The following is a 12,425-nucleotide window of genomic DNA, read 5'->3' as shown; positions in this document are numbered from 1 at the left end:
TCGTCCAAAACAAGGAATAACGTTTAACATGGTAAACAACAAAAAAACAACAACAACAATGCTCTTACGTGGTAGATGTAACAAAATTGTGGATCTGGTGACCTGTGCATCTGTTCTATAATATAATATAATAAAATTGATAGTTGTACTACATAAATTAATAATATACCCCAAGTTTGAGTTTATATTTAAATTAGTTGTTTTTCTTCAGAGAAAGTTTAGAATATGAGACGTCCAGCCAGAGAAAGTTACAATATCTTTGCATTTCTTTACGCTGACAACATTTTCACCAATTTATAATCTGAGATCATTTGCATAAAACTATTGCGCAGTTAGACAGTCTTGCCACTTGTTTCCTATTTCAGGAAAAACTCGATTTCAGTAGGCAAAAAGTGAAACAGAAGTAGTGGGTAGGCGTGTAAAGAGTGCAGGAGGTGAACTTTCCTCTTAAGTGCAATAGTAGTGTACGACTGACCAACGATCACCTAAGACAATGGAGAAACAACCTTTGTTAAGGTAATCTTTTTAGTTATTCACTTATTCCTCGTGTTGTTAACTTCGACACTTCACTGGTTTCGGCGTGCACCGCACTAGGTTCCTGAGACGACAAACGGTTTCTTAATTTTATTTACGCGCATAAGTAAATAAGGCTGATTGGGGAAAAAGACGTTTGATTAATTTGCTCCGTTGAAAATGAAATAATGCAGAGGGTCATTGAGCTGTCGGCGTATCTTTCCAAAGCGCATAGATAAATCTTTAAACGAAACAAAACATAAATCTTGAATTCAACCCTGGCCTATCGGGTACTGAAAATCACGGCAGTAGAAAACTTTATGAACTCTGAATCTGGTAAGAAGGGAAGATAACCAGGAAGCAATAACTTTAGACGGCAGAATCGAGGTGGACGCTGGTGCCAGTTAAGTTCGTCTGTCTAAGGCCCGGATGAGTATAGTGGGCCACTACAAAAATTCATCATAGCCACAAGGTGCATACTCGGCAAAGTTTTATTTTCTTGAGTGAAAAATAGAACTGCATTTTTGAATTTCACCACAAAGTATAAAATGTTTTTTTGTGTGTGTTTTTAATCTTGAGTCATTGTAGCTAAATCATTATTCTATGAATGTTGAGTATCTCGCTAATCATCCTCGAAACCTCTTTAAACTGATGTTTGGATGTATCTAATAATAAAACAAATTATTTGACAGTCTAATTACAGGATATTCAGCATGGGTACATTCTACATAGCTTCTCTGCTTGTAAATATTTATCAGGGATTTGTACTTAAAAAAGAAACATTTCCCGTTTAACATTTTATTCAGACATTTACGGGACGAAAACCGAAATAATTTGCATTGTGTAACTCATTGACTTGTATGGTTTCCCTTCCTTTTGAGAAGTTGCTAAATACAGTAGGTGGTTGTGACATTATGCAAATGAAGTGATTTGCTTTTGCCTACATGCTGAAATAAACATACTAGCCATTGCGGAAGCTTAACATACTTCACTTTTACACGCATGCATAGCTTTACATACCCTTGTAAGTTTACTTTGGTATTTGGTATTATACCAGGAGTCCTAGCTGTGAATGTCTATGGGTCTTGGGAGGAATCAGATTAAATAAGTAATGAGGAACTGGCAACAGTTAACCTTCTCCTATACTAAAGGGAAAAAAATATTGGCTTATAAACATGTAAAAGACGTAGATCCTTACAGATAAACTGATATTTTGGCCAGCTTTGGCCAGAAATTATATAGTTGATTGATTGTGAGTTTGTAATATGCTTTTGGTTCTTTAATGTTATGTTTTGATTCCAGTTTCTTTGTTATAAAATAATAACATTCAAACCTTGTGATTCAAACATTGACTCTGACACACCATTGCCGCTGCTAAACTGTGACCAGTCCCATATCAAGATTATTAGCATGTTCTAACATGTTTCTTCCTATGTTTATCTTACCACACCTAATACATTTGCATGTGCCATGACAGCTTAGTTTGCACTTCTGTAAACATACAACATGAACAAGGTATAGTCTTTCTTATTAATTGATGTGATGCGTATGAAGTTATGTTTTTAACTTTGGCAAGGTAAATTTTGGTCCTCATTTATATGCAGTGTATATGAATATGAACAGCTGTTCAGCAGATGCTTTTATTTAAAATTAAATGCAAAGGGTGGAAATCATGTGAATATTCATGTTTCTTTTTCTCAGTGACCAAGGGGAAGTACCAAAATATACATTCCCAGGCCAGCAGCACCATGATGCCCAAAATGCAGGTACAGTCTGGTCATTACTAACTGCTGTAATGTTTTGCTAATTTTATCCATATGTTGCTGGTTCGAACATGGGCCTGGGAGTCCTCAAGTGGAGGCGCACAACAGACAGAGCCGGGCACAGGGTGGATCTTAGATGGCCAAATTGTAATACTGACACCTGCAAATTTCTGGGCTCCTGCAAGCTTGTGAATTGTTCTTCCTGTTGGCACTGACCTTCCTGTCAGATGTGGTCTTGAAGTCAGATGGTGATTCCAAGTTGGTTAGACATACTGTATGATATAGAATATTTTCAGATTCCAAATGTTTAAAAAAGATTCTACATGATAGTCAAATTTGAATGAGCACCCTTGACAAGAGTGAAGAAGTCCAATAACGTGTGTCAACGCAGGTCTTGGATGGTGCATGCTTGTAAGCCAGCACTTACTTCAGTGTTGTGTCAAAGGCATAATGTCTGTGAGCTTTTTTTTAAAAACCTTTTATTTCTAATTTCCAGAGTGCTCTAAAACTTAGACCACTAAATCTCATTAGGTATGTTCTAATTTACGGCCAGTCAACCTGAAAGGCCCACTTTGTTAGTCCCAAAACCAGATTGCTTTAGAAATGTGTTGGAAAAACTTATGTGTATGTGAGTACATGGACAGCTTAAGAATTATCCATCCATTTTCAAACTGCGTTAGCCAGTGCGCTGGGTTGCAGTGTCTCCGGAGCCAATCCCACCATGGAATGGGCACAAGGCAGGGTACACCCTGGATGGATGGATGGGACACAAGTCCATCGCAGGGCAGACAGACACAAACATGCACACACTCGCGCCTAGAGCCGAGTTTCCCAGAAACCACTCAACCTACCAGTATGTCTTTGGACTGTGAAAGGAAATTGGAGCACCCAAAGGAAACCCATGCAAATGTGGGGAGAATGTATAAACGTTGCACAGGTAGTATTCCAAGTCTACAATTGAACCCAGGAACTCAGAGCTGGAAGGCAGCAACGCTAACCACTGTGCCAGAGTGCCATAAGAGTTCTCAGCTGTTCTAATGTGTTCTAATGTCATTAGGAGCTAATGCAGGACCAGGCCAGCCAGAGGCTGTTAGACCATCAGCCCCCCCTTCAGCAACAATGGATACTGTTCCAGGATATGAAGGAATTGGAGCAGGAGGGGGTGGTAAGTGCACTGCCAATCCTACACTCAGTGAGGTTTTCTCAGTGGGCCTTCACCTTTAAAAATTGTTTACAGATTAAAGTGTAGTCTCTTTTCATTCTGCTGGTTGGTTGTGTATTAGGAAATTGAATAGTCCCCATGAGAAGATACTGTATGTATAAAAGATCTTGGTAACTAACTTAGCAAGAACATTTACTTTAAAGAAGTACTATATTTTCTTTATGTTCTTAAGATATAAAAGAAATGCAACACTATGTTTCCCCTCAGAAATTTCACAAACCCTTTGAAGAACTGGAACAAGCTCTAATCACTGTATTATGTTCATGTGTGCAAAATATATATTTTGCACAAGATGGGAATAAGAAAGGAATAAAAGGGGTGTGGTTTACAAATATCACTGACATTGAATAAAAAATAGGTGCAAAGTTCATGTATGAGTTCCTCTTAAAGAGAACTAAATCATTTAAATGTATATATTTAAAAGGGCATTCTAGTTTAATGCCTTTTAATGTTTAGTGACAGTAAAAACAACCTTTCTAATTATCATTTGCTACAGCAATATCAAAATAAAGTATGGTGATCTCAAGATGACTGTGTCTGACTATTTTCCATATGAGATGCAGTGTAGTATATACACTACACTGTATATATATAATAGATATATTGCTGGGAAACAGAAACTGGACTCCTGTTGGTTCTTCCATGAAGTCTTAGTTGCCCGTTATCCTATCACAGCATTCTACCTGTATGAGAGCTGTGATGCACAGTGTGCTGTGTTATCCTTGAATATCAGATGTCTCAGATGTCTCAGATATCAGATGTGCAGTTAAAACATTGGCTCAGTGGCTATTCCAATTTTAAAATAGGTGGACATTTCCAAGAAAGGCTACAGATAAAAACAGCCGTATACTGTCAGTCCTCTGTATGGTCTCTAAAGATGACCAGTCTGATAAAATATACAGATACCGGAACTACAGAAGATTTTTAGGCTGACATTTTATTAAACACTTGATTACACCCACAGACTTCCTTACCAGCATAGAAATTCCATGCATCTTTTCTCTTGTGAAAAGGCTGTATCAAATCATCTGTTTTCTGAATTTGTATTTTTAGAAGTATTTTGCTTTGCACTTCTGGAGAGCGTTGTATAGGAACCCTCTTAACTCCTTTCTGTGTTTTTTTTTTCTTGTGAAAAGACCTTCCCCCACCATACCCTGGAGACGTTCCACTTCAAATGCCAACTCCCCAGCCTTTTGAAGCACCCTGGCAGTAAGACTTTTCACTGGCTAGAGTTTCTGAACCCATTTCATGAAGTATGCTGTACAGTAGGTCTCTTGTAGGTATGCTATAGGCTTGAGAAATGTGTACACATTATTCATCTTGTGTGTATCCAGGTAGAAGTTATTACTGTACACAGACTTGCAAATTATGGTTGGAAATATAGTACAGTCATTAAAGTTTTATATGTGACATTATTTTTTATTTTAAATACATGTTATTAAATTACTTTTAATATTTTGCAGCTAGAGGTGACTTGTATGTAATTATATGAGAGCATGGTTTGGATTAGAACACTTACAATTTAATATAGGTTATTTTACTTCTTATAGATCAAATTTATGTGGGTTGTTGTTCTGTATAAAGGGCAGAGAAAGACCATAAATAACTTATCCACAATATATGAAAACGTTTAAGGCCTCTTGTGAATGTATTTTTCTTGTGACAGTTGCTGTCTGCTCTGACATTGTGGTTTAAGTAAGCATCTTCAGTAGATAAATGTCTCTGAGTGCCCTTATATCCTTTATATTATTTTTATTTGTGAAGAAGAGCCTAATTAGTTATAATATTAGGGACCGATGTCAAAGAGCTATTGGAAAAGAGGCAATTTCTTTTAGGATAGTGTTTAAGAGCTTTGGACTGGTTGATGTTCAAGTTTTAAATGGGGCTGCAATGTTTCTAAAGAATATAGGTTGATTCTTCCAATACTTGTTGTTCACAGAATTCCTTCCATCAGTGAAAGTGTTGCTCAGGAAGCCTTCATTAAGTATGCTTCCAGTAAGTGTTGCTATAGCACCAAACCTGCTAAAGAGATGGTGTTTACGGATTTACAGGCTCACAACACCTTTAGGGTAAGTGCAGTATAGCCTTACTATTATTTACTAATGAATAGACAGAGCTCTAGTGCTGGTTCATTTTATACTCGTCTGGTTGTAAGTGTCCCTTTCCTCTTTCCTTCACAGTACCGACTAGAGACATTTACTGAATCCAGATCAACAAACTGGGATAGTGAGCCTTACAATGGTAAGAATTGCCTTTTAGAGCCTCTTAAAGACAAGGTCCAACACAGAGGTCTCCAGTTCTGAGATTTTAAATTGTTGACTGAAACATATTCCAAAAACACTTCTCATATCAGCTGTAGGATAAGAATCTCATTGACTTATCTACAATATGACAACAGACTCATGGGGCGGGGGGGGCAGATTTCTGTTTTTCCAGCTGCATGGAGAAAATGTTCCAGTACAGGAAGTTTAAAAAAACAATCTAAAGGAAACAAAAACTAATTCAAATTGCATTGCTGCAATGTAGTTTACTAGCACAGGCCAAGCTGCTGCTGCTGGTCCTGAGAGCTTGGGCAGTTCATTCTGTTTGCCTCACTGGTTCATCTCCCAGGTCAGGTGACGGATGCTTACTGTGGAGTGGCTCCAAAGCCATGGGACATTCCTGTTACAGCCCCTGCACTCTTTAAGGACAACACAAAAGCGCTGAAAGTGCCCTACACATCGTCTGTCAAGGTAAATATGTACACTTTCTTTTTCCCCTGTATCCTTTCATTTGCAGTTCTGATTCTGGGACACTTCCTGTTCTTGTGCCCTTTGCTAAATTAGATATTTAGCAAATATGTCATCCTTGTTTTTTGTTTTCTCAGATAAAAACATTTGGACTTGTATAGTAAATACTTTGTTCTCCAGTATATTAATAATGTAGGGCCATTGGTACATTACAAGTCTGATTTTACAAAAGTTTTGCTTAGCTGAAAGGGTATGTCCATTTGGTGTGAAGGGTATTTCCATACTTTAATTAGATTCTCCATGATGTAATTATCCAGTGTTGCATTAAATATGGTGTTTGTTTCTTTCATATATAGGGATGTCATACCTGTTTGGGACTGGGCCTGACTGCCTGCAGACATTGTGTGTCATCTGGATGGGTATGTACAGTACTGAGACGCCATACATTATCTCATATGGTCCACATTAATAATAATATATTGTATTAATTTTTCATCAGAAATATTAACACTGGGGATCCTAATGTGTCCTTCTTATCTAGAGTAGGAAAATTGTTTATTTGATTGTAAAAACAGTATGATGCAGGAGAAATTAATAATAATTCCTAACACTTATACAGCGCTTTTCTGGACACTCTCCTCAAAGCGCTTTACAGGTAATGGGGTAATGTGTGCAGCCCCACCTGGATGATGCGACGGCAGCCATAGTGCACCAGTACACTCACCACACACCAGCTATCAGTGGGGAGGAGAACAGAGTGATGAAGCCAATTCATAGAGGAGGATTATTAGGAGGCCATGATTGGTAAAATCCAAAGGGAAAATATTGCCAGGACGCCAGAGTAATACACCTACTCTTTTCGAGAGACACCCTGGGATTTTTAACGACCACAGAGAGTCGGGACCTCAGTTTTACTTCTCATCTGAAGGGCGGTGCCTTTTTACAGTATAGCGTCTGAGTCGCTGTACTGGGGCGTTACGACCCACACACACTGTGCTTTGAGTGGAGTGCCCGGAAAAGCGCTGTATAAGCACTATATACTGTAATTATTAACAGTGTAGTCCTTCTGATCTCGACTCGCGCGGGAGTAGTGACGCAACTTTTTATTTCCCTGGTTTCTCTGTGTTTGTCTTACAGATGCAGTGCAGTCATTGTCAAGGTTCAGGGACACGCTTTTCTTCCGATAGATGCATTACCTGCAGTGGCAGGGGACGAGTCCGGTGAGACTCAGAGACTGACAAATGCCCACATAATAGTTTGATTCCCACTTTTTGATCAGTTTTCACCTCTATTCCGTAAACACATATAGCAAAAAAAGTGAGCCTGTTTGAGCTTTTTAACTATGGATAAGTAAAACTTTGCTGTGCAATCTACAGTGTTCTATATTTCAGTTGAGTCTAGGTTATGCATTTGTTTATTGAAATTACAAGTTGATAAAAAAACAATCTTAAGGTGAACAAAGCTGAGGAGGTTTAAATAAGCAGTTCTGCTTTAGAGAATGAATCTTAGTTTTTAATAATGGAGTCTTTACACTTATTAATTATTCCACCTTTTAATTTTTAGGTGCTCATATTGTTCTGGAATGGGATCACGCCAGTGTAAGACTTGCAGTGGAAAAGGGAAGCTTCTGTGCTTTATCAAGCTAACAGTAAAATGGTAAAAGAGTTGTTCTTATAATTTTGTTTTTGTGTGTACCAGATTTGACTATCTTCCTTGTCACAATCTGTTCACAATTTAGCTAATCCCAGCATGCCCACTTGCAAAACATTTGTAACTGAACACTGTCTGTGAAGTCCATCATCTGGCAATTTCTGTCCCATTAACCCAACTTTTGGGATTTTTGAAAAAAAAAAGCATTATTAGAATTCTCTAGGAGGCCACTTGATTTATCCTATACAGGATTCTGCAACACAAAACAGTGAATAAACTTCATGGTACACGACCTTTCATCCTCATTTGTAACTTTTGTCATGTTCCAATAGCATTCCACTGTATTTTAATGTAAGATGTAAGGGGTGCGTGTTTTCTAATATTAGGAATGAGCATTAGGTTTTGTAAATCATTATTTCCAATTGCCTTTTAACTAGGAAAAACAATGTGAAAGAATATGCAGTGGACACTCGGTCAGGCTTCCCAATGGATCAAATATTCAGTGTTTCTGGAGAAAAAGTCTTCTCTGATACACATCCACTGGTAAGAAAGACACAGTTTTGTTAAATACAGTAATGTTAATTGTCTGCTTCTTTTTCACATTGTTAAAGCTTCTGCACTGGTTCTTTCAAGATACAATTGTACTGTACTAACAAATTAGCTAGAGGGACTGAATAGCATCCTTCTGTTTGTAACCATTCACGTGCTATATGTAACTGTTCTTAGAAATTTAAGTTTTCTGCTCCTGGGTAGATTTTTTTCTTATTTTGCCGAACATAACTGTATCTGAAAATGCCACTCAAGCTGGAGATAAGTATGGAAACCAAAAATAATGTTCTTTACCTGAATATAATTAAAATTTTAAATTCCAGAAGTTTGGAATCTAAATTTTGCACTGGAGAGCAATGCATTGAAAGTCATCCTGTTATTCATCATTACTTCCAAAAGTGATTGTTTTTTTTCCAGTCTGAGGTTTTGCAGCTCTTATGTTTCAGCTGAGTTTTGAACATTTGTCATACAATTGTCATATTTCTTACAAGTGGTCAGTATGCGAGTATATATTCGGATTTCATTTGTAATGTGAATCATGCAATGTCACTTAATGCCCTCCTTTATGTGACTTTGCTTTCATGTGCCATTGTGCCAGAATTTCAGCTTTATTGCAGAATGGCTTACTTTTCCTTTGTCTATTGTGGTTCTTTCCCTAAGAAAAGTGGAAGTATTCTCTGGTATTAGTAGTTTACAGTGTATTGTATTTCCTTATTAGAGAATTAGGTTAAACTGAAAATTGCACATTAATAATTATTATAATAGTTCTCTATAGAAGGGTTTAAATAACAAACAATACTGCTTAGTATGTACAGTATGTCCTGTTTTGTGATGTGACCACAGCAGGAATGTAGTGGTTATCTCATATAACTATTGTGAGCTAGCAGCTCAATTATACACCTGATCAGTTAGAGGACTGATAAATTGTTTCACCAATTGAATTAAGGGGGAAATTTAGCCAAATTTTGCATTTCCAGAGTGGGATTTAAGCTGGACATCATGATTAATACACCTATCCTTATGGACAGGGCACTTAGATCTTTAATGATCAAGTAGTCAGGGCCTTGGTTTAACAATTCATCTGAAGGACAGAACCTCCTACAGCACAATGTTCGTACTGACTCAGGTTACCTTTTGGAAATTAATTCTATAGTGAATAGTACTACCTACTTCCATTAGTAACCTTTTTTCCCTTACAACTCTGAATTCTCACCACTGCTCATGCCCGATCTTAGACTCTGAGATCCTGTGACAATAGAGTCATATTCCTCAGAGATTCATTGGCTTAATCATAATAAAATCAATAAATAATAAAGAAAACAATGTGAGAGACACAGCTTAGTGTTTTTATTTGCTTCATTCCTCCTTCTTGTTGTAGGTGAGTCCTATCAGGGGTTTTCCCGCGGATAAAATTAACGAGGCCTCAGAAAATTCGGTGAGAGAGCACTTTGCCCAGTTCTCATCATCCTGCCGTATCATGCAACAGGTGAGCCAAGATTGCTGTAAATTCAGCTCAAACCTATAGATAAGTTTTAGATATGTTTTGGCATTATATTGTTACTCATTAATAGTGAGTCAGTCTTGTGTCATAACCGTAGGACCGTGAAAACTGTGCAGAATTGCATTTTAAACTGAGAACAGGAGGCACTTTTTTATCCAAAGGGTGGTGGGAGCATGTAACAAGCTACCCAGCCATGTTGTTGAAGCGAATACCATGGCTTCTAAAAACAGCTAGTTGTGACCCTTGTATCAATTAAGTACAAACTGTCAAATGGCCTAAGCGAGCTGAATGTCTTCCTCTCATTTTTAACTGCTCATGTTCTTTTATTAGACATCTTAGTTAAGCTGATTTTAGATGTTTAAGTTGCATTTTGTTCCAAAAATCAAAATCAAAAAGCATTTACTCCTTTTTTCTGGTCAGATTTGTGTTTGTTTTGGAATGAATTTTTGACAAATACTAAAAAGGCTTAAAATAAGCTTAAAATAAACTCATCTTCCATGTAGTCTGTGTCTTTCTAAACAAATACAAATAGAAAGCCTATGTAACAGATTTAGCAAAAATGTTATTGATTTGAAATGTATACGCCCCAAACCTCAGCTTACTTTGTTTGAATGGACTTTTCAAAGTATTTGCATAAAAATATAAGTATAGATATAAATATTTGCATAAAAATTGTAAGTACATCTTAGCATTTTGTGGAGTGTTTTTTGTATGATTTCTTTTACCACATTTCTCTTTTTATTTTTTTTTATCTTTTTAGAGACAAACCATTGAACTGGTTCCCATCACACGTGTCCACTACATCTGGAAAGAAAATGCGAATTTCTTCTTTGTATATGGAAATGAGCATAAGGTCTACACAGATGACTACCCTGCAACATGCTGCTGCACTCTGTTATAAAGATTGGGGGGAAGGTTTCACAGAACTTGACTGGCACTAATTCTGTGCTTTGTTTACGTAAATAAACGTTATGTATGATTAATGCTGATCTAGGTCTGTAAAACATTGAATTTATGATCAAACCACGCAGCAAAGAAGTTGCATTGAGCTGTAATATTGGCTGAATTACATTTGAATGTAAAGGATATAGATCATTTTGCTTGAATTTGAAATACGTACAGCAGGTGCAACATGTCCTACCAAGTTGTTTTACGCAGATGTTGTAATGGGGCTGTAAATCGCCTGTAAGTTCTCAGTTTTTACAAGAGCAAATCATTAGTCCACAATATCCATGATATCCATGTCTACATACATAGGCTTCCAGATACATGTGCTGTGGCAGGATGCCCCATGAAAGGTCTGTAATGACCATGAGTTGGCCACTAGAGGCCGCCAAAATCATCTTAAGACTTGTTCATGTAAGTCAAAAGTCTTACCTGTGTGTGCTATCCATCCATCCTTTTTTTGACCACTTTATCCAAAACAAGGGAGCCAGAGCCTATGCTGGCAAACAACTGGCGCAAGGTAGGATACACCCTGGATGAGACGCCAGTCCATCGTAGGGGACATACAGATACAAACGCTCTTAAGCCAGGGCTAGTTTTCCCACAAGTTAACTTACCAGTTTGCCTTTCGACTGTGGGAGGAAACCAGAACACCAGGAGGAAACCCACATGAACATGGGGAGAACATACAAGCTCCACAAAGATAGCATCCCAGGAATTGAACCCAGGGTCTCAGCACTGCAAGGCAGGAATACTAACCACTGTGCGACATTGTTTGTGTATTAATGATTGAGTAATGGTTTTAATTGTGTGCATTATTTTGTAATTTGAGGTTTATTGGGGTGCATCACTGGGGTTTAGGTTAGAGGGGTTGTCTGCGTGCTACCTAGAATAAATTTTTTCTTACTGAATTATTTGGTTAACTTTGGTTGTTGTTTAATGTGTGAAGGTGTCTTGAGCCCTGCTGCCACAATTAGGGATCTTTTACAGTATGTATATAATGTATGCACATTTAGTAGCATATTATAGGTACATGGACTAGTGGACTTGTTATACTTGTTTTCTGATCTAGTCACATGTTTTTCATGAGATTCTAGGCACTGAACTAGGAAGTCTTTTAGCATGTACAGTACATTGAACTTCTCATTTCTGCTTGTGGACACAGTCATTTGTTGCCACTTTGCAACTGGCAGTGCTGTATTCTCACAGAAATCATCTTTAACTATTATTGTTAATATGAAGATATGAATTCATCCTCAGATTTATTTCCAGAGAAGTAAAGGTATATACGTATACGTTCCACAAAGGCTCTACAATGTTTCATTAACATAAGAAACTTGAACCTCTCTTAAGGTTTATGCTTGTTTGCACATGCATAAATGTGGTTCATCTGTTGAAGGAAGTAAGGTATAAGAAAAATGGAACATTTTCAGTATTTAAAATGTTTTATTTTCAGGCCCTAATTGTGATCGACATTAACTATGCTGCCTGCCGTGAGAAATTCTACAGACACCAGCAGCATTGGTAAACCTTTCACCCATTTTGGGTCTTAT

At 37.4% G+C, this 12,425-nt stretch overlaps 1 protein-coding gene across 3 annotated transcripts; it reads left to right on the top strand.

The window, feature by feature from the left end:
• Positions 1-335: 335 nt before the first annotated feature.
• On the top strand, positions 336-11,780 carry LOC148835347 (protein SSUH2 homolog). Of its 3 annotated transcripts, none has more exons than XM_088917328.1 (13): positions 336-516; positions 2,215-2,279; positions 3,334-3,441; positions 4,635-4,707; positions 5,438-5,567; positions 5,679-5,739; positions 6,109-6,230; positions 6,584-6,646; positions 7,365-7,447; positions 7,791-7,883; positions 8,315-8,420; positions 9,805-9,912; positions 10,688-11,780. In XM_088917328.1, exons 1-13 carry the CDS (start codon positions 494-496, stop codon positions 10,826-10,828), a joined length of 1,176 nt encoding a protein of 391 aa, XP_088773454.1. In that variant the 5' UTR covers positions 336-493; the 3' UTR covers positions 10,829-11,780. The 3 variants fall into 3 exon arrangements, with proteins under 3 accessions (XP_088773454.1, XP_088773455.1, XP_088773456.1); XM_088917329.1 differs by having other exon boundaries at positions 9,805-9,861; positions 10,688-10,914; XM_088917330.1 differs by lacking the exon at positions 9,805-9,912 and having other exon boundaries at positions 10,688-10,914.
• Positions 11,781-12,425: the final 645 nt, after the last annotated feature.

The sequence above is a fragment of the Atractosteus spatula genome, chromosome 5, assembly GCF_055471065.1.
Source record: "Atractosteus spatula isolate fAtrSpa1 chromosome 5, fAtrSpa1.hap1, whole genome shotgun sequence".
Classification (NCBI taxonomy): domain Eukaryota; kingdom Metazoa; phylum Chordata; class Actinopteri; order Semionotiformes; family Lepisosteidae; genus Atractosteus; species Atractosteus spatula.
The sequence above is the reverse complement of the archived record's forward strand: the minus strand, read 5'-3'. Positions and strand labels throughout refer to the sequence as shown.

Excerpts from the sequence above, each read along its gene's own strand:
- LOC148835347 (XM_088917328.1), top strand. The coding sequence starts at position 494 with ATGGAGAAACAACCTTTGTTAAG. Across the intron at positions 7,448-7,790 it reads AGTGGCAGGGGACGAGTCCG|GTGCTCATATTGTTCTGGAA; the intron begins GTGAGACTCAGA and ends TTTAATTTTTAG. Across the intron at positions 8,421-9,804 it reads TCTCTGATACACATCCACTG|GTGAGTCCTATCAGGGGTTT; the intron begins GTAAGAAAGACA and ends TTCTTGTTGTAG.